We start from the raw sequence: 22,448 nt of genomic DNA, 5'->3' as shown, positions 1-22,448 counted from the left end.
AGCCCCTTCAGCCTTTTCTGCCGTTCAATGAATAAAGGCTGATTAGTACATAAATAAAGTTCTTCCTTTCTAAAGTCTGACATATTTTGCGCCATGTTGATACAGTAAGAGTGAATTCCCAGCTTGGATCACGGCCGGTGTGGAGTTTGCACTTCCTCCCCATGTCGGTAAGGGTTTCCTCCAGGTGCTCCGGTTTCCTCCTGCAGTCCAGAAGACGTGCTGGTTATATGCATTGGCCATGCTGAAATACCTGACTGTACTCAAACAGGCGATGAAGTGTGGTGACTCGGGGATTTTCACAGGAACTTCATTTGAGTGTGAATGTCAGCCTACTTGTGACACTAATAAATAAACTTTAAACTTCAACAAAGAGAATGGACAATGGCAAGGGAAGGCAGTGGGTCTATGCTTGTTGTTGATTGGGGTGGGTGGTAGAGGAGGAGGAATTGCTATTTCATCCACCAGGGCAGTGGCAGACAGTGGATACAGTTCCCTACTGGAATAAAACTAATTTGAAATATAATACAATCTCCAGTGCAATGGATGAAGCTGAACTGTGCTAGTTCCAGATCTGTTCAATGACTGAATTCTGCTACACAAACACAGCACTGGCCTGTAACTTCTTAGAACTTACTTGATCCATGGACATGTGTTTGCCATGATAGTCCAGCCGGATTGGCACCTCGGACGTGAAGCGAAATTCCCTGGAATGAAGAATGAAATTCACTGTCAGTGAATAGGATTGAGGCCTTTGAAAATCACGTGCTCTTGTTATCTAATCAAGCCTTGCATCCAACGTTCAGCACGTTAACACATGGAGATTCTTTCTTGCTTTTAAACAGACAAACATATAGAATATCTACGATAATGCTGAAAGAAAAGCTGTTTCAATTAAAGGCAGGAGCAATGAGAACGGCAACATATGATATCAATGTTCCTTAGTCCAAAGGAATCTTCTGTGTAATCCTGTCCGAGATCTCCCTACCTAAACCCTGGGTCAAAGTTCTGCCTCTTCTTCTGGTTAGAATGAAGTTTGGTGGAAGAGGGATAAATATTTTCTGAACAGATACAGTGTTAGGAATATGAATGTTGGAACAATATGGGCTGCAATCCTTTACGTACATGAAACATGCAGCCAAACAATCTCAAGTCACTGAAGACTATGCCGAAACACACAGAAATAGCAGAACATACCATCTGATTAAACTGATCTGCACTGCTCTTTGTTTCTTCCCATCCTACTTCACTCAGCTGTAATTTTCAATTCCTTTCTTTCTCCTCCTTATCTAGCTTATTCCTAAATGCAGACAATACTATTTTGTCCCAATCACTCCTTATGGTGGAGAGTTCCACATTCTCATCATCCTCTGGGTTTCTCCTGAATTCCCTATCGGATTTATTAGTGATTAGCTTGTGCTTATGGTCCTAATTCTTGTCTTGTCCATCATCTTCACATCTACCCTGTCAAAATCTTTCAGGATTTGAGATATCTCTATCAGATCACCCTCAGAGTAAATAATCTAACCCTATTTAGTACTTTCTAAAAGACAAGACCTTGCACTTCACTCAATTCATCCTTGTAAATTTTTATTTTGTACCCAGTAATTCAATATAATTTTCATAATATGCTAATCCCCAGGACCGGATGGAATGCATCCGAGGGTTCTGAAAGAAATGGCGGAGGTGATAGTGGATGCCTTGGTGGTTATTTTCCAGACGTCGCTGGATTCCGGGGAAGTGCCGGAGGATTGGAAAACGGCTAATGTTACGCCGTTGTTTAAGAAGGGTGCCAGGCAAAAGGCGGGGAATTACAGGCCGGTTAGTTTAACGTCTGTGGTAGGTAAAATGTTAGAATCCGTCATTAAGGAGGAAATTGCGAGGCATCTTGAAGGGAATTGCTTGATAGGGCAGACGCAACACGGTTTCATTAAAGGGAAGTCGTGTCTGACAAATTTACTGGAGTTCTATGAGGATGTGTCTAGGGCGGTGGATAGAGGAGAGCCGGTGGATGTGGTCTTTCTGGATTTTCAGAAGGCGTTTGATAAGGTACCTCACAAGAGGTTACTGCAGAAGGTCAGAGGACATGGAGTTGGGGGTAGGGTGTTAGCGTGGATAGAGGATTGGTTGTCAAATAGGAGGCAGAGAGTGGGGGTCAATGGGTGCTATTCAGATTGGCGGTTGGTGACTAGTGGGGTGCCCCAGGGGTCGGTGCTGGGGCCTCAGCTATTTACCATTTATATAGATGATCTGGAGGAGGGAACCGAGTGTAGGGTGTCGAAATTTGCTGATGACACCAAGATTGGGGGAAAGGCAAATTGTGCGGAGGGTGTGGAGAGTCTGCAGAAGGATCTAGATAGGCTGGGCGAATGGGCCAGGAAATGGCAAATGGAATTTAATGTTGGCAAGTGTGAGGTGGTCCACTTTGGTAGGAAGAATGGTAGGAAGGACTATTACTTACGTGGCGAAAAACTGCAGCAGGCGACGGTGCAGAGGGACCTCGGGGTCCTTGTGCATGAGTCGCAAAAACCCAGCCTGCAGGTGCAGCAGGTGGTCAGGAAGGCGAATGGGATGCTGGCCTTCATAGCGAGGGGGATTGAATATAAAAGTAGGGAGGTCTTGCTGCAGCTGTATAGGGCACTGGTGAGGCCGCAGCTGGAGTACTGTGTGCAGTTTTGGGCGCCGCACCTGCGCAAGGATATTTTGGCCTTGGAGGGAGTGCAGAGGAGGTTTACTAGGCTGATACCGGAGTTGAGGGGGTTGAGCTATGAGGAGAGGCTGAATAAACTAGGCTTGTACTCGTTAGAGTTTAGAAGAATGAGGGGAGATCTCATTGAGACGTATAAGATGATGAATGGGATGGATAAGATAGAGGTGGAAAGACTCTTCCCGCTCAAAAAAGACAGTAGGACTAGGGGGCACAGCCTCAAGATAAAGGGGGGGCGGTTTAGAACGGAGTTGAGGAGGAACTTCTTCACTCAAAGGGTGGTGAATCTCTGGAATTCTCTGCCCGTTGAAGTGGTGGAGGCTGCCTCGCTAAATATTTTTAAGAAGCGGGTTGATGGGTTTTTGATAGGAGAGGGGATTAAGGGTTATGGGGAGAGGGCGGGAATGTGGAACTGAGCCACGACAGATCAGCCATGATCTTATTGAATGGCGGGGCAGGCTCGAAGGGCCAGATGGCCTACTCCTGCTCCTATTTCTTATGTTCCAGGTGGAGTATAAGCAAGGCCCAAACAATTTTAGGATAACATCTCTGCTTTTTAATTCTATTCCTCTTGAAATGCGGCCAAATGCTTCATTTACTTTTTCTTAGGCCCAGAAGTCAAATAAGAGTAACAGGTAGGGCCTGTCGCCCCCATCAACAACTGCAATGCTCACCGGAAGAAGATTGGCTGGTCTCGGAATGGTGCTGGCAAGGCATCCCTCGACTCGCTGACCGGTGCCCTGCTAGCAGCGGTCAAAGGATCTGGCCTGAGTTTGCTCTGACCTGGGAGAGTTATGATGGGACCATGGTCTGCAGGGCTAGTTCCGTTTTTGGAAAGACTGCTGGTTACATCTGGTCCAGGAGATTTTCTCACTGGGGACAGACAGACAGAAAGACGGGAAATGTAATTAATGCAGGAATGGCAACTCGCTGCTTGCCTTTATTTTGAATAATAAGCAAATCTGAAGGTGAATAAACATCACAATTAGCACAGCAAATCCGGGAAGAGGGATGGCGGGGATTATGGGAAACGGTTCTAGAGAACAAGGCTAGGATGGTCAAAGATAGAACAGAATGGGTGGTGTTAAGCCACAATTGGGAGATTCGAGGTCCCAGTCTAGCGCGCAGGGTTGGAGGACAGTGCTATGGTAGACCAGAATGATGTTCAATCCAATCAATAATGACAGGGATTCAGTTAAAAGTGTCTGTGGGAGCTCACTGTGCACAGATTACCTGTTACATTTCCTGCACATCAACATGAATACATTAACACTTCTTTGCATTTAAAGGAGCTTTAGAACATCCCAAGTACTAATTTCTTAATCTTTTTCTCCCCTCCAGTCTGTTTTCATTGTAATAGTTGTATTTGGAAACTTTTCTCTATAGTCTGACTATCAGGTGTTGATGATACTCACCCTCCTGTACAGGATCAGGAGGAATTAACAGTTCCACCTCGGCAGCCAGGCTGGTGAAAAAGTCCTTCAAGAAAAACAGCGCATCCTGAATGCAGGCAGAAGGGAAAACCAAATTAATCAAGGACAGCTTGCAAAAAACTAAACTCAGGAGGATCAAGTAAGATGCATCAATTTGCTTAGTGACTATTAAGCAAAGAAAACGCGAGGTTTAAGTTTACAATCTAAACAAAATCCTCCCCTTCCTCTTAGCTGCAAACAGCACAGACCAACACATCAGGCAGACATCATCCCACTGAAATAATTGCGTTTTTTTCTTAGGGACACCAACTCTGACTGAGGCTTTGCATCTTACAGGAATTAATCCTTATTGGAGTACGGTCCTACAGAGGCTGAATTCATTAGGGTTTGGGTTTTATGAACTATGATTACCTGTGGTCTTACTTTCTTGTGCTATTAAGCCATTAGAGAGACATTGACTTCAGCAAGAGCTGGGACACATCCTGACGTACAGATTACATCAGACGTCCAACCACAGTGTAGAGCTGACCATCTGGGTTGAATTGGTAAACTCAAAAGATTTAATATTGGTTTTGGAAAACATTCCCTCAGATTACTTCAAAGTAAACCTTAGGCAGTCTGCTGCAAAGAGGAGGGTTAGGGTCAGGACTTGAATCTTCTCCCCCTCCCAAAGTTATAAATTCAGTCTTGGTTCTACCAACCTGATCAATGTTTAGCCGAAGGGGCATAAGTGTGATGCGTAGACAGCACTCACGAGGCATACGAGTGGAATCTGGACTCACGTGTAAGGCCTTAATAGTTAGCTGGAAAAGAGACAGTGAGAGGTTAATGTATTTACTCAAGTTATAAGGCAATATTGTGTGCCTTTAGGAAATATAGGTATATTATGTTTCTTGTGAAGGTTTTGTTTAACAGTGCCGATTTGTTTGAGATTCTCTACGCTGAGAATCCAGTATAACCACTGATCTTGGCTAACGGGGTTTTTTTTTCAGAAATCTGAGTTAATACATTTCTACTTAACTGGGGTTTCAGAGTGGAGTTTTGATTAGGATGATTGACAGAGAACGAGCAGAGCTAAGCTTTCAGGAGTGTGTTTTTTTTTAAGAACAGTTACTGCCAGGCTCTGAAAGAAGCAAGAAGTGTCTTTCTGTCTCTCTCCGAAAGCTGCTGTTTGGGATGAGAGGAGTCGCTCTGCCTCTCTCTCTAGAGGTGTTCAAAAGGCTCTAGAACTGTTAACAAATACAAGCACTTAAGCCTGAGGGTTTGCTTATTGATTTTGAAGAGGGATTTTAAGTCTATAAAAAGAGGAATTTTGCTTGAATTAGAATGGAGAGATAGTTTAGCAGTTAAAAATTGTATCTTGTCCTGTTTAAGTATTGTTCAATTCATTTGTTGTAGTTAAACTGCATTATTAAATATAAAGTTTTTTTTTCCATAAAAGCTTACAAGTGTGTCAACAGATTCACACGAAGTTGAGTGAAACACCACGTCCTCACATTACTACCAAAATAGCAAATAGTTGGGGTCTAGTCTAATTTCATAACATTATTTTCTTGTATAGAAGGCTGAAAGATATTCTAATCGAGGTACCTAAAATGATAAAAGGCACTCGACAGAACTAATGCTGGAGAGACACAAGTTCAAAGCTCACCATGGCAGCTAAAGTTACTTTAAATAAATCAATTAGCAAATCTAAAATTAATCATCACAAAGTTACCAGATTGGTGTAAAAATTAATCTGATTCACTAAAGCCCTTGAGGGAAGGAAATTTGACATTCTTACCCTGTCTGGCCTCCAGACCCACAGCAAAGTGGTTGACTCGTAACTGCCCTTTGAAAGGGCCTAGGAAACTACTCAAGTTTTAGGTGGCTCACCACCATTTGCTCAGGGTAATTAGGGATGGCTAAAAAATGCTGGTCTCGCCATTAATGCTCACATACTAAGGAACAAAAACAAAAGTGAAATCAGAAAGCAGTGTTTCCAGCAAAGGGTGGCACAGTAGCACTGTGGTTAGCGCTGCTGCTTCACAGCTCCAGAGATCTGGGTTCGATTACTGGCTTGGCTCACTGTCTGTGTGGAGTTTGCACATTCTCCTCGTGTCTGCATAGGTTTCTTCCAGGTGCTCCGGAGGAATCAAAGCAGAAATCAGGAAGCAGTGTTTCCAACAAACGGCTGTGGAAACTGGGAACTTTGCCCAAAATGCTATGAATGCTGGGGTCAACTGACACTTCCAACATCAAAACTGATCAATTTTTTTAAATCAATATTATCAAATCAGGTGGAGATACTGATTAAATGGAGGTGATCTAATAATATAGTGAAACAGGTTCAAGAAGCTGAATGGCTTCCTCCTTATGCTGTGTCATGTTGTTTTCTGGAGGATCACATAACTTCTGCAGCACAAACTGGGTAGATGGGCTATTTGATGGTTTGTGCACTCCCTCTGACTTTACCTCTGCACATTCCTGAAAGTCAGAGGTTTACAGCATGGAAAAAGGCCTTTCGGCCCAACTTGTCCATGCCATCCATTTTTTTAACCCCTAAGCTAGGGGCGGGCCTTTCCGATTTTGGTGCGAGCAAGACCGGAAAAGCCCACTCCATGTAATTTTTTGATCGGCTTTTTGTTCTAACCATTTTTGTAACACTGGGAAAAATTGAATAAAAAGATGGTCCAAACAGGCAGCACCAAAATCAGCAACAAGAACCCAAACTGTTACCCTAGTTCACAGGGCTGGTATCAAACCTAGGATCATCCGAAAGCAAACAACCATCAGCTCGTGCAACAAGTGAAAAAGAGAATCAAGATGAGGCCATCAGCCCCTTGAGCCTGTTCAACCATTCAATCAGATTATGGTTGATCTGTATTTTAGCCTCGCCATTATTCTAATGAATTTGCATTGTATCCCCTTCCAAAGTCTAACTGCTTTGGACAACACTGACAAATATTTAGAGCACGCATTCCTCAAACTTGATGTATGACACTCGGATACAACCATTGCTACCCAACCACCTCTGCACCCTTGAGACAGGCTGCTTGCTGAAGTATTTCACCTCCTAAGCTTGCTAAATGAGTTCCCTGCTGCAAAGTGCATGCCTCACCATGTTGGAATGAGCCTTTCTCGGTAACTCTTTGCTCGAGTACAAATAGAGGAACTTGTTCATCTGGGATGTTGCCAGGCGGTCTCTGATCTCAAGATCCTGAACGATGAAGACCTGCCGTGAGATGGGACGCTCTGTGGAACCTGGATCTACATCATTAATGGTCTGTGGATAAACTTCATGCTGAAATTTCACCTTTAGAGAGAAAAAAAATTGATATAAAAAGATGAATCTGCTACTGAATTATGGTTCAAATTGTAGGGCAGGAACTGGTTGGAACGATGGGTTAAATACGGACATTTGGTACACTAGGAAATGGATCCACTGTGATGGGGCCGGGGGACTCGGAGGAAGGGGGGCAGAGAGGGCATGCGTGCATGCAGTAATGAGTCAATACCTTAAAATTAGGATCAAGCTGGCAGGGAAGGGAGAAACAAAAGGAACTATGCAAGAGGGATGGAAAGTTTTTGCTGTCACGTGACACATGCACGTGCAGGGTTTAAATATGGAAAAGGGAAGTAGAAATTCTCAGCCAGTGTAGTAGCAGCAGCACCAAGAATTGTACCCACAGGATAGCAGCTCCATGATATTCATCTTTCACCTTACTGAGCTGAATCTCCATCAGGATGTCATGTTTCCTTCCGGGTCCACCCTGAATATGCTTCGCCAAATGACTGTGTCGGACTGAAGATGAAGATGGGGAGCCTTGGGTGGAGCTTGAAACAGATCTAGGACTAGAAAAAATGCAGCAGCTAAGTTCTATAAGCATCACCGAATTGAGCTCTGTATTAATGATAGCTCAAACCAAAGGAACACAGGATAGGCCCATTAAAGGCCACAGTCTGTCACTCTCTAACCCCCTCACCCACTGTCTCACCTCCCAAACTCTTCCCAGGACTCCAAAAACTCATCCCCCTCAATCTCCTCATTCTCCAAAAATCTTCAAACTTTTAAAATTTAATCTTGGTGTCACTTGAATCACCACTTCTTCACTTACTTCACCTGCTCTCCCACAATCTGAACAATGTATACCTGTGTTTCTCAACACAATATACCAATCATAGTATTCATGAATCATCCATACCTAAAGAGCAGTGATACATCCCTTATATTGTTATGTTCCTTCACAAGTGAACTACTGTATATGTTGTCTCTAAACTGACTATCATTTTCCTGTTACTACTTGAAAGACAGAATGAAGACTGCCTTATGAATTGTAGGTTGGGGAGGGAAAACCAGTACCTGCCTGATGTTAAGCTTTCCATTGGGCAACTACCAGCTGCCTCCAAGTATTGTGAATATGTGAGTGGGTCTAGAACTATCACTATTCCAAGTGAACACATAACTGTATGTAGAGCTTGACTATTGCTGAAAAACACATATACTGTTGAAGCTTTTTGTCTTGTACTCATCAGGACAGACGCAATACCAAATTTCAAACGGGAACAGTAATCAGCTCTGGTTGGTTAAAAGATTGCCATGGTGAATATACCAGGGAACTACTGTCCCTCATGCTTTTACATACACTTGCTAAAAACTCCATAGATTCACGTTCAGGGACCTTTCCTCAACAGACATAAGGAATATGTCCAGAACCTGCACCTGCTGTCACAGAGTTTCAAGGTTATTGTAATTCTGGAAGGTATGTGAAAGTTTAATCCTGGGAACTGTGATAATAATCCCCACCATTGCAATAAAATGTTCCGGATTTCAAAATGTGCAGAGATAACTTTTGGTGGTGAAGAAGAGTGGACACAGGTCTGTCACTGATGATGGGAGTTTGAGGCCATGGATTAGAACATAACTATGCACATTAGTCTAGTCTAATGTGATGTGTGCTACAGCTACCATTACAGTAAAAGGAGACCAGTAAGGTCAATGATAGGGAACTCACATTCTGCTTTGAACAGGTGACCGTGTAGAGAGAGCAGTTCCAAAGTCCCTTCCTCCATACAGGTGCCACACAACCGAGATCTCCTTCACTACGTATCGGATCTCTGGGATGGGAAGGTGTAGCGGTGCTTTGCTCGTGTCCATCTTCTTGACCGGTCGTGTAAAGTGTTCGTCTTTGATCAGGATCGGTCCTGAGTTCAACATCCTCACTACAGGCTCAGTCTCTCTCTGCCAGACAAAACAGATAACTTCTTCAGACATCACTATCTAGGACAAAAGGCAGCAGATGCATGGCAACATTACCAACTGCAAGTCATGCACCAGCCACATTTGGAATTGTACCACTGTTTCTGCCTAATAGCACAGTGGGTGCACCTACACACAGACCAGCAGCAGTCCAGGAAGGCAATTTAATATCATCTCTTCATGAGCAGTTAGGGGTGGAGATAAACACTAGCCTAGCTACATTGCCCGCTTGCTACAAATTAAAATAATTACACTCCATGCAGCAAACCTGTAAATAAAACAACAGTTCCTCAAGATCTTTTCCGAGTGGGATGAGCATTCCACTGTAGCCCTTCCTCAAAAAGTCCCTTGGGATTGCACACTCATTGCGCCCTATCCTTTTCTTCATCTCCTATCCTTGCCGGGATACAGAAGCTAGATATGGGAGGAGGCCACACATCGAAACTGTTCCTCCATCAGTGAGATCACCCCTAAACCTCCCAGCTCTCACTTTTAATTTGTATTCCCTTGTAGCTGACCTCTCAACTCAGGGGAACAGCTGCTCCTTATCCTGTCCATATCTCTCCTAATCTTGTACACCTCAATCAGATCGCCTCTCAATCTTCTCTGCTCCAGAGAAAACAACCCAAGCCTATCCAACCTCTCTTTATAACTGAAATGTTCCATCCCAGGCAACATCCTGGTGAATCTCCTCTGTACCCCCTCCAGTGCATTCACCTCCTTTCTATAATGTGGTGATCAGAACTACACACAGTACTCTAGCTGTATCCTCAGCAAAGTTCTATACAACTCTATTATGACCTCTCAGCTTTTGTAATCTATACCCCGATTGATAAAGGTGAGTGTGCCATATGCCTTTTTCACCACCCTATTAACCTGCCTTTCCACCTTCAGAGATCTATGAACAAACACGCCAAGGTCCCTTTGTTCTTTGGAACTTCCCGGTATCAGACCTTTCATAGTGTACTTCCTTGTCAATTTACTCCTTCCAAAGTGCATCACCTCACACAATTCGGGGTTAAATTCCATCTGCCACTTATCTGCCCATTTGACTACCTCGTCTAGATCTTCCTGTAACCCAAGACACTCAAGCTCACTGTTAACCACCCAGCCAATCTTTGTGTCACCGGCAAACTTGCTGATCCCTCAGCTGCGGAAGGACTCACTGCAGAGCCTATTTCTACCGCTGCCCAACAAGCAGCTTCACTGCAATTTCCAGCAGGGATCACTCAGTCATTAGGAACAGGAACCCAGCTGACTTTACCCTCCTCAACCCTGAATGTCAGTTTTCAAGCACTGCCCACAGCTGCTCAAGCTAACATCAATTAAGAAAGATTTGTATTTCAACGAGCTCAGGGCACCCCAACATGTATAGCTGAGGACTTTTGAAGTGCAGTCACTCTTGGGCCAATATTGGGAATTGTGGCAGTCACTCTGCAGACTGCAAGGTCCCACAGCTGGCAAAAGAGATAAATAACTAGATAATCTAGGTTAGCAATGCTGGACGAGGGATACACTTTGACCAGGACACTACGGTAAACTGCATACCTTTCTTTGCAAGATATCAGTTTATCATCTCGTCTGAAAGGCAATATCTCTAACAGTGCAGCTCGGAGCGTCAGCTTAGATTCTGTGTTCCAGTTTCTGGCCTGGGATTTGAACTCTCAGCCATCTTACTCAGAGGTGAGAGAGTGCTGTCTACTGAAATATGAACAGGGATGAAATCTGGAATTTCTGCATTTACCCACCGAGTTCATTTCACTACAATCTTTTGAAACCTTATCCAAATCTTTCACCTCCTTTTGGTACTGGTAGTTACTTTCAGCATTTACCGTGACTGCCATTTTTGGCGCCTCCAAGATGCAGAAGTCCTCACTCTCCGGTTGCTCGCTGGGGAAGGAGGGATAGACTGCATGATGCTCAGGGAGGACCATGGTGGAACTTGGGCTCTGCTCCTGCGAAGAACCTCCACTCTCATCAGGGAAGAGGAAAAGGTCAGACCGGGCCGGTTCGCGTTCCTGAATGTCATTGTCAATCCCTAAAGATGGATAAAAGGAGACAGATGAAATCTCTCATTCCTGCTCTACAAAATCATAGATAAGGACGAGTGAAGATGACAGTTCACTCCCTTGCTTCAGATCACAAGCCAGAATTTGTGGTGCAAACGCTGCCCTCACTTGAGGCCCAAACCCCGAACAGTATCAATAATGGAGCAGCCATGCCAACCTAGAATGAAGCTGTGGCCCGAGCTGAAATCAGGAGGCACTTTTTCACACAGACAACAACGCCACTCCTGCCGTGCATCGAGGCAATTCTGAAAGCAATGTTGGTAAATGAGCCCCTTTGGTCAAACCATTGCAGGAGATATAGGATGAAACTGGCCTCTCCCCGCCCTTTCAAGCAGAGATCAGTGCTATCACCCGAAAGCACAGAACAAGGAAAATACACAACAGATCAGTGAGGGCAAGAAATATGCATTTTTATTTGATTTATTATTGTCACATGTATTGGGATTCAGTGAGAAGTATTGTTTCTTGCATGCTATACAAAGCAGGCTGTACATAGAGAAAGGAAAGGAAAAGAGAGGGTGCAGAATGTAGTGTTAACAGTCATAGCTAGGGTGCAGAAAAGGGTCAACTTTTGAGGTAGGTCCATTCAAGTCTGAGAGCAGCAGGGAAGAAGCTGTTCTTGAGTCGACTGGTACGTGACCTCAGACTTTTGTATCTTTTTCCCGATGGAAGAGAGAATGTTCCGGGGGCATGGGATTCTTGATTACGCTGGCTGCTTTTCCAAGGCAGTGGGAAACAGAGAGTCAATGGATGGGAGACTGTTTGCGTGATGGACTGGGCTATGTTCATGACCCTTTGTTATTTCTTGCAGTCTTGGGCAGAGCAGGAGTCAGACCAAGCTGTGACACAACCAGAAAGAATGCTTTCTATGGTGCATCTGTAGAAATTGGAGCTGACATGACAAATACCTTAGCCTCCTGAGCATTGCCAGTGGTGGTACTCACGAAAACTGTGAGGTAGTTGGATGGTGTATACATGGAGCTAAAAAGAGCATCCCATGACAACTAACAGATGACTGCAATGCCTTTTCTGGCCCTGTGGATATCAAGTTCCTTCTGTTTTCTTGGCCTTTTCAGATCATATTCTGGTACAGCCTTGTATTTGAGACAGCGGTGCAACACCAACTATACCCTGGCTCATTCTCCCATTTGCACACTGGAAGTTTGAACAATGACCATCACAGGAAAAATTATAAAACACCAAGCAGCGAGTCTTCACAAAAGTTACTCAATCACAGTAGGTCTTTACAATAATATTGTATTCATATTGCATCCTTAAAAGAGTGCAATTTGGTGCTGCAAAGGAATGTTATCAAACAAAACTTGACAGTTATATTAGGAAATATTAGAGAATATTATGATCAAAGAGGTTGGTTTTCAGAGGGAGGTAGAGGGGGTTAGGGAAGGAATTCCCAAGCTGAAGGCTTTGACAGCTGAATGCACATTTTGTCAAATCGAGAATGGAGAAAAGGCCAGAACTGGGGGAATGGGAAGATCTTGGGGACTTGGAGGCTAGAGGAGGTTACAAGAAAGATGAAGAGGTGTGTTTAAGGCAGCCTCTTAAAGGACATCCATCTGTAGGCTAAATCCAGTATCTCTCCCTTAGTGAAATGAGGTAATACATCTAAAATTCAACCTCCTTTCCTTGCTTTCTTGTTGTATCTCTCTCCTCTCCAAAGAAGGGTCATTTCATGTGCCATGCTTCAATTTTTTTTTTAAATGTTTCATATTTCACAGTGCTCGGAGCTCCATGCCTGCTTGATTTTCCCACTCACCATTTGACTGCTGCGAGTCTGAAGGGGCAGGTGGTGAAGATGGCAGGATGTCCATCTCTTCCATAGCATCGATCATCAGGTCTCGCAGACGCTTCTGCTCAGCTTCAGCAAGGCCAGAGCTTCGGCAAGCAGCGCTATCACCTGACCCAGCCTAAAAGAAGAATGCTTACAATCAATCCATCATGGTATAACAAGCCATTAAAAAAACTAATGGAATACGTAGGAAAGTAATACATCTGGAATACGTCTACAGTATTGGTCATATTATTTAAGGATGTCAATGCATTGCAAGCAGTTCAGAAAGGTTTCAGACTAATACCTGGAATGGGCAGATTGTCTTATAAGGAAAGGTTGAACAGGCTGGGCTTATGCTCCTGAGCTCCAGAGGATACAAGAGGAGATTTGACTGAAACATACAAGATCCTGAGGGGTCTTGACAGGGTGGATGTGGAGAGAATGTTTCTTTTTTTGGGAGAATCTGAAACTAGGGGCCACTGTTTTAAAATGGTGATGAAGTAAATGTTGCAGGTTGAGAATCTTTGAGATTCTTCCTGAGAAGAGTATCTTTGAATATTTTTAAGGCAGAAGTGTCAGCAACCCAATTCTTGGTCAGCAAGCTGATTGGTTATTGGGGATAAGTGAAATGCAGATCTGCAGTTGTCAGATCAATCATGATCTTATTGGGTGGGGGGGAAAGCACAGGATGCAAGCACGGAAGCTTCTGCCGTTTCATGAGCTTTGATGCTAATGATCTTAAAATATTAACGACGAGGCAATAGACAGAATTCCCCAGGTCAATATCAACAACGCCATGGATGACCCACCGATAGTAGCCAAAGTCACGAAAGCTGTCAGCCAGCTATCAGTGGCAAAGTCCCAGGGGCAGATGCCATACCCGGACAGATCTGTAAAGCTGCAGGTCCTGTACTTATCGAGAAGCTCACCGAATTGTTCCAGTCCTTTTGGAAGCAAGGACCCATTCCTCAGGAACTTAAAGATGCTTCCATCATACACCTCTACAAGAGGAAGGGCAACTGGCAAGTATGCAACAACCACCAAGGAATCTCGCTGCTCACCATCACAGGAAAAACCCTTGCATGAGTCCTGCTAAATCATCTGGTCACTCATCTGGAGCTGAGCCTGCGTCCAGAGTCACAGTGGGCTTCTGCAAAGGTCTTGGACTACTGACATGATTTTTGCTGCGTACCAACTTCAGAAGTGTCAGCAGCAGAATTGCAAGCTCTACACAACCTTTGTTGACCTCGCAAAAGCCTTCAATACTGTAAGCCGACAAGGCCTGTGGAGGATCATGTCAAAATTTGGCTGCCCCCCCAAATTCATTCAGATGGTACGCCAGTTCCATGATGGCCAGAGTACTGGATGGCGGAGAATCCTCTGAGGCATTCCCAGTCACCAATGGTGTCAAACAGGTCTGTGCGCTCACACCCACACTGTTCAGCATGATGTTTCCTGCCATGCTGAATGATGCCTTCCAGGACATTGTCGCTGGAATCAGCCTCAAGTACAGAATGGATGGGAAGCTCTTCAACCTGAGGAGACTTCAAGCTATTACCAAAGTGAAAGAGACTGTTCTGAAAGACTTCCTCTTTGCTGATGACTGCGCCCTGTATACTGGTTCAGAGCCAGAGATGCAAGTCAGTATGGACAAATTTTCACGGCTTGTGACAACTTTGGACTCACCATCAACATTAAAAAGACCGAAATCATGCACCAGCCTGCTCCTCATGCACCGTACACAGAACCCATAATCACAATCAAAGGGCAGAAACTACAGGCAGTGGACCAGTTCACTTATCTTGACAGCACCCTCTCCCAAGCAGTGACTATTGATACAGAAGTTAACTGCAGAATAGAAAAGGCAAGTTCTGCTTTTGGTAGACTGCGCTCCACTGTATGGGAACATCGAGGAATCAGCCCAGCAACAAAACTCAAGGTCCACAGCGCCGTGGTACTCACTACCCTCTTGTACGCCTGTGAAACGTGGACTGTGTATCGAAGGCACGCAAGACAGCTCAATCATTTCCACATGACTTGTCTTCGCAAAATATTACGCATCAGATGGCAAGACAAAGTACCAGACACTGAAGTTCTCTCTAGAGCAAGTCTATCATCAGTCCACACACTGCTGATGAGAGCGCAGACCTGGTGGGCAGGTCATGTCATCCGTATGTCAGACGAGCGCATACCCAAGTAGCTCCTTTCTGGGGAACTCTCTGCTGGAAGACACTCGCATGGAGGGCAGAAGAAACGTGACAAAGACACACTCACAGCTTGACATAGACATGGCCACTGGGAAATGCTGGCACAAAACTGCCCTTCCTGGCACCGCTTCATCCACAAGGGCTGTCAAGCTTACAAAGCAAGGTGTATTGCGGAAGCACAACTTAAGCACGAGCTGTGACAGTCCAGAGCCACGAGCGCAGCAACTACGGTGTCTACACAAGTCTGTCCAATACGTGCCAAGACATTCCGTGCCTGAATTGGCCTGATCAGTCATCTTCGGACACACCGCAACCAGCCTCAAAATGACTAATAGTGCCGTGGTCCTCACTGACGATGGGCGAACAAACGAGTGAGTAGGGTCCCATGAGTCCTCATCACCTCACCCCAGAACTTAGGTGCTCATGTATTTTTGTATTTCAGTAGTTTTGGGGTGATAGAATCTGATTAGTTCCTGTTACTGTACAGACTATACATCCTGGGAAGAACTGGCAGCCCCATTATAGCTGGGGATGGAGGAAGCTTCAGTTGTTGGACGCCGAAGTGTGGTGTGAAAATTGTTCAAAACTGAGCCAATTGTGACTCTATTGTAGCCATATGTATCCCCCCACCCACCATATATCCTTTAGTGACTTGTATGGTACTGGATATGATGAATAATCCAAACCTACTGTGTGGGTAATCTTTCTCTCTCTCTTTTCCTTCTTGTATTTGTTTGAAAGTGATCCTCCTATACTGTACCCACCTTTGAGAGTTTGTTTTTTTTTGTATAAAATGAAAAATGTAATTTAAAATAACATCAGACTCAATTCCATGTCAGGCACTGCTGCCTCAGAACTTGAGACAGACAGATATATATCAGTGCCTAGAAAGCTTGAAGAATTAAAAACACTAGCAGTGCAGAGGAATTTTGGATTACCTGATTCCTCTGCGCTGTTGCTCCAGGAGTAGGCTGGAATTTGCAGGGTGGGTGTAGATCTCCATAACTTGCCACATATTGTATAAGGTTCATGAGGGCAGCACAAGAATCAGAACATGTCCGGATATGGATGACATCACTAGAACAACGAAGTTCAAACCGGGGCTGAAACTAGACACAAGATTGAAGTTTAATGCAAGCCTCAATTGATACGAACAACTTGACACACAGAGACTGACAGGGATAAAGGTTCCCTCACCCACTCTCCCTCTGCAGTTGGCTTTGACGCAGTAATTCGAAATTCCAGTAACCCCATGTCCAGGACTTGCACATAATCTGGAATAAACAATTTACACAAGTGAGCCTGACCAAAAGATTTTCTCCTTTTCAATGACTCACTGACATTTCTGTTGTGTCAAAATCAAACAATGAAAAGAATCTAATTTTCTGTGGTAGGAGAACCTCTCCTGAAGGTGCTGACTCTCACTGGGGTACAGGGTTCCCCTCCTCTCCTGGGATTGCTGACTTTCGCTGAGATATCTCAAGCTCTGGGGACACACCAGTCTTAGGTCCCTAAAATCTGTTGACACTTGGCCTTTAGTGCCCAATTCTTGAGGATACTGCATCTTCCAGATTTTAATTTCTGAATATAGCCTCCTTGAATATCACCACCCATGGGACCCTCTCCTCTCTAGTTCCCTATTCCCTTGGGACTGCCTCCCTTTAATAACTGAATGTGTGCGGGCACTGACCATTCCAATGCTCGATATAGAAACAAATCTCACCTTGCTTTAAATTTACTGCAACTTGATGACATTTTTCAGACAAGTACAATGCAGCATCATCGATAATAATTCTGGAGGACGAAAGATAATACTTATTGCAAATAGCTATTTGGTTGGAACAGAATGATTATAGAATCTTTAAGGGATCTCTCAGTACCTGAGTGTGGAACAGTATTTGTCCAGTACAATGTTACTGGATATTGTGAAGGTTTCAACAGTCACTAGTGCTCGAACTGGTAGATAGAGTGGCCTGGAATACAAACAATTACACACATTTCAGGTATCATCACAGAAACAGAGAGAATTGGAGCAGGAGTAGGCCATTCGGCCCCTCAAACCTTCTCCACCATTCAGTAAGATCATGGCCGATCCTTTATCTCAATGCCACACACCCATGCCCTTCTTGTATCTGTTGATATCTTTAGTGTCTAGAAATCTATTTCCTTCTTAAATATATTCATGACTTGGTCTCCACGGCCTTCCATGGTAGAATTCGACACCTTCAGCAACCCAGTGAAGAAGTTTCTTCTCATTGAAATGGCCTCTCTCGCATCTGGAGATGGTGACCCTTGTTCTATTCCTCCCAGCCAAAGGAAACAACAGCCCCATGTCCAGTCTGTCCAGCCCTGTCAAAATTCTACACACTTCAATTAGATTCTCTCTGACACTTCTAAATACAGACTCAGTTGACCCAATCTCTCCTTATATGACAATCCTGCCGTTCAAGTAAATCAGTCTGGTGAATTTTCACTGCACTTCGTCTATGGCAAGTATACATCCGTTCTTAGATAAGGAAACCAAAACTGCATGCAATGCTCCAAGTGTGGTCTCATCAAGGCCCGCCCAGATGCTGAAGCCATCCTTATTCCTGAGCTCAAATTTCTCTTGCAATGAAGGCCAACATACCATTTGCCTTTCTAACTGCTAGCTGTACTTGCATGCTTGCTGTTGGTGATTGGTATGGAAGGATACCCAGGTCCTTTTGTACAACAACATTTCCCAATCTTTCACTTTTTAAAATAATACTCTGTCATTCTGTTTCTCCAACTGAAGTGGATAACTTCACATTTATCCACATTATACTGCATCTGCCACGTATTTGTCCGCTCTCACTCAGTTTGTCTAAAACCCCTTGAACCTCCTTAACATCCTCCTCATCACTCACATTCTCAATCGGTGTTGTGTTGTCAGCAAACCTGAAAATGTTATATTTGATTCCCTCATCCAAATTATGAATGTACATTGTAAATAGCTTGGGCCTAAGCTCTGATCCCTATGCAACCCCACTAGTCACCGCCTGCCACCTCAAAAAAGGCCCATTTATTCCTACACTGTTTCCTGTTTGCTAACCAATTCTCAATCCATGCCAATATATTATCCCCAATATCATGCACTTTCGGTCTGCACACTATCCTCTTATGTGGGACTTTATCAAATTTTCTGAAAAACAGGTATGCCCCATTCACTGGTTTCCCCTTATCTATTCTACTAGTTACACCCTCAAAACTCCTGTAGGGTCTTGTGGCTCAAAAACGCTTACTGTGCAACAATCAAAAACAAAATTTGAACTTGGAATCAATTAGCAAGCTACATTCGAACTCCAATGAGTTGTCTTACAAATCTTCCAAAGTGGTCTCTGCTCCAAATTGGGGAATTAAACCCTGGTCTCCCATTTGACAATCCAGGCTGACTTTGTCTAATCCCACTGGTATTATCTCAAGTGTCCTGTTATCACCTCCATTGTAACAGGCTGCCATTTTCCCTGCTACTGATGTAAGGCTAACCAGTCTGTAATTCCCCGCTTTCTCCCTCCTTTTTTGAAAAAAGCATGGTTACCTTCGCCAATCTTCAAGTCTGCCGGGACTGTTCCAGAATCTACATAATTTTGGAAGATGACAACCAACGTATTCACTATTTCCAAACCACCTCCTTTAATACCCTCCGTCAGTATCCCCAGCTCCAACTCAACCTTTCCGTAATTGCAGGTGACAAGGCGGCACAGTGATTAGCACTGCTGCCTCACAGCGCCAGGAGACCCGGGTTTGATTCCCAGCTTGGGTCACTACTTGTGCAGAGTCCGCGCGTTCTCCGTGTCTGTGTGGATTTCCTCTGGGTGCTCTGATTTCTTCTCAGTCCGAAAGACGTGCAGGTTAGGTAAATTGGCCATGCTAAATTGCCCCCCTTAGTGTACCCAAACAGGCGCCTGAGTGTGGCAACTTGGGAATTTTTGCAATAACTTCATTGCGGTGTTAATGTAAATCCACTTGTGACACTAATAAATAAATAATGTTCTAACAATGTTAGGTTTGAGGGTTTTAACAAAACGAAGTGGTTTGCACACCTAGATTCAAACTAAACAGATTCATTGAAGAAGCTGTTGCCTGTACAGGGAACAAACTGAACGCAATACAGCATTAAGTCTTGCCATACATAACTTTGATGATGTATTCAACAAAAGAAATGAAGAGGAATCTTGCGCTGAGGAATTATTCACCTGTAGTCCAGGGCACAGCTCCAGAGATGTAGGTGGAATGTGGTTGCATTTGCTGGGTGAGCATATCCCAACACAGGCTCATCAGCAATATTCAGGAAATCGACAATCTGCAGGGAGGCAGAGAGCAATTACTTCAATGGAGGCCCATGAAACAGTCTCTGAACTAGACAGATATTTAGCATAGTCGCAACACAAAACTAACAGCACAACCTCAAGTTTACAGTCTCATATCTGTTAGCTCTGCAGCCCTGTAATACAATTAATGCAATCTCAATTACTTAGGTATGTGAGCTAAAGATGTTTTCTAGTGAATGAGGCTTTGTAAGCTACAACAGTGAGAGAGGGCAGTTCTATTCTCCTGAGTTCCTGATCTTAGCCTCCTCATCCTAGGGACGTAGACGTACATTACCAGAAAGCAAGATCACCTTAAACTGCTCCTTCTGTTCACTTTTGGCATCTCAGAGCACAGCATTAGCACAGGCAGGAGTTTACAAAGAACAAAACAGCACAGGAACAGGCCCTTTGATCCACCAAGTCTGTGCCGACACAGATGCCTCTTTAATTTAACATTTTCTAGTCTCTATGTTGTCCATATCTCTCTCTTCCCTGCCTATTCATGTATCTACAGTAAGAAGTCTGACAACACCAGGTTTAAGTTGTCAGACTTCTTACTGTGTTTACCCCAGTCCAATGCCGGCATCTCCATATTCATGTATCTATCCAGATGCCTCTTGAACGTTGTTAGAGAATCGGCTTCCACCACCTCCTTTGGCAACGAGTTCCAGGCATTCACCACCCTCTGTGGTAAAGTTATCCCTCACATCTCTTTTAAACTTTTCCCCTCTCACTTCCAACTTATGTCCCTGAGTATTGACCCTAGCCTGGGAAAAAAGACTCTGCCTATCCATTCTATCCAAGCCTGTTATAATCTTGTAAACCTCTATCAGGTCCCCCCACCTCATTCTCTGATGCTCCAATAAAAACAATTGAAGTTTGTTCAACTTGTCTTCTTAGTCCATATTCTCCAAACCAGGCAACATCCTGGTAAATCTCTTCTGCATCCTTTCCAATGCATCAACATCCTTCCAATAGTGTGACGACCAAAATCGAACACAATACTCAAAAATGCAGCTTTCTACAGCTGCAACATGATTTTCCAATTCCTATACCAATTCAGGCCTTCACTAATCGAGGGATTGAGTTTAGGAGTCGGGAGGTAATGCTGCAACTTTATAAGACCCTTGTCAGACCCCACTTGGACTACTGTGCGCAGTTCTGGTCGCCTCACCACAAGAAGAATGTGGAAGCTATTGAAAGGGCGCAGAGGAGATTTACAAGGATGTTGCCTGGATTGGGTGGCATGCCTTATGAAGATAGGTTGAGGGAGCGAGGTCTCTTCTTCCTGGAGAGATGAAGGATGAGAGGCGACCTGATAGAGGTTTATAAGATGTTGAGAGGAATAGATAGGGTGGATTCTAGGAGGTTATTTCCCAGGGCTGAAATGGTCGCTACGAGAGGACACAGGTTTAAGGTGCTGAGGAGTAGGTACAGAGATGTCAGGGGTAAGTTTTTCACTCAGAGGGTGGTGGGTGAGTGGAATCGGCTGCCATTGGTGGTGGTGGAGACGAACTCGCTGGGGTCTTTTAAGAGACTTCTGGATGAGTACATGTGATTGAGGGGTTATAGATAGGCCTGTTAAGTAGGGATATGATTGGTGCAACTTGTGGGCCGAAGGGCCTGTTTGTGCTGTAATTTTCTATGTTCTATATATACTCAATGCCCCGGCTGATGAAGGCCAGCAAGCTACATGCCTTCCTAAGTACCTTGCCCACCTGAAGTGCCCTTCCACTGCTATTCTTTTTTCTATGCACAAACCAGTTTTGTATCCATCTTACCAGCTCACCTTGGATCCCATATGACTTTACTTTCTGTATCAGCCTGCCATGTGGAACTTTATCAAAGGCTTTACTAAAATCCATGTATACAACATCCACTGCCCTGCCCTGGTCAATTTTTTTGTCACTTCCTGGAAGAATTCATTCAAGTTTGTGGGACACAACTTCGCCTTACAAAGCCATGCTGCCTTTCGCTAATAAGCCTATTCTCTTCCAGATGTGAGTACATCCTGTCCCTAAGAATATGCTGCAATAATTTTCCCATCACTGATGTAAGGCTCACAGGCCCGTAATTTCCCGGATTGTCTCTTCTGCCCTTCTTAAACAGAAGAACAATGTTAGCTACTCTCTAACCCTCTGGTACCTCACCCGTGGTTAAAGAGGATACAAAAATTTTGGCCAAGGTCTCAGCAATTTCTTCCCTTGCCTCTCAGTACCCTGGGATAGACCTTATCTGGCCCTCAGGACTTGTCCGCCTTAATGTTTTTCAAAACTTCCAATATCTCCTTCCTTTTTATCTCAACATGTTCTAGAATGTCAACATCCTTCTTTCTACATTTACCATCTCCCTCATCCTTCTCCTTTGTGAATATTGATGCAAAGTACTCGTTAAGGACTTCACCCACCTCATCTGGCTCCACACACACATTCCCTCCACTGTCCTTGACAGGACTTACCCTTTCCCTTCGGATACAGGCATAAAAAAGCTTGTGATTCTCCTTAATCCCACAAAACCAATGATGTTTCATTGCCCTTTTTAGCCCTCCTAGGTCTCTTCTTGCTTTCTTCTTACTTCTATATTTTGATAAATTAAGGGAAATGCAAATTTCATGTACTATTTCTAAAATAAGGAATTCTCTTATTGTTTAGGTACATAAATGATATAGATGGATCA

The 22,448-nt window shown here is 44.1% G+C and overlaps 1 protein-coding gene across 3 annotated transcripts in view; it reads right to left on the bottom strand.

The window, feature by feature from the left end:
* atg2b (autophagy related 2B) overlaps positions 1–22,448 on the bottom strand; it is an 81,093-nt gene that overhangs the window by 9,852 nt on the left and 48,793 nt on the right. For all 3 annotated transcript variants that reach the window (XM_080202148.1, XM_080202149.1, XM_080202150.1), the window contains 14 exons: positions 19,659–19,765; positions 17,322–17,414; positions 17,165–17,235; positions 16,639–16,715; positions 16,380–16,550; positions 13,220–13,370; positions 11,209–11,414; positions 9,132–9,358; positions 7,839–7,971; positions 7,238–7,432; positions 4,839–4,940; positions 4,120–4,204; positions 3,379–3,577; positions 635–704 (listed from right to left, as the gene is read on the bottom strand). In XM_080202148.1, coding sequence (XP_080058274.1) covers positions 635–704; positions 3,379–3,577; positions 4,120–4,204; positions 4,839–4,940; positions 7,238–7,432; positions 7,839–7,971; positions 9,132–9,358; positions 11,209–11,414; positions 13,220–13,370; positions 16,380–16,550; positions 16,639–16,715; positions 17,165–17,235; positions 17,322–17,414; positions 19,659–19,765 — 1,887 coding nt within the window. The remainder of the gene's footprint in view (positions 1–634; positions 705–3,378; positions 3,578–4,119; positions 4,205–4,838; positions 4,941–7,237; positions 7,433–7,838; positions 7,972–9,131; positions 9,359–11,208; positions 11,415–13,219; positions 13,371–16,379; positions 16,551–16,638; positions 16,716–17,164; positions 17,236–17,321; positions 17,415–19,658; positions 19,766–22,448) is intronic.

This window comes from Carcharhinus amblyrhynchos, chromosome 14 (assembly GCF_965287045.1).
Source record: "Carcharhinus amblyrhynchos chromosome 14, sCarAmb.v2.hapA, whole genome shotgun sequence".
Classification (NCBI taxonomy): Eukaryota; Metazoa; Chordata; class Chondrichthyes; order Carcharhiniformes; family Carcharhinidae; genus Carcharhinus; species Carcharhinus amblyrhynchos.
The sequence above is the reverse complement of the archived record's forward strand: the minus strand, read 5'-3'. Positions and strand labels throughout refer to the sequence as shown.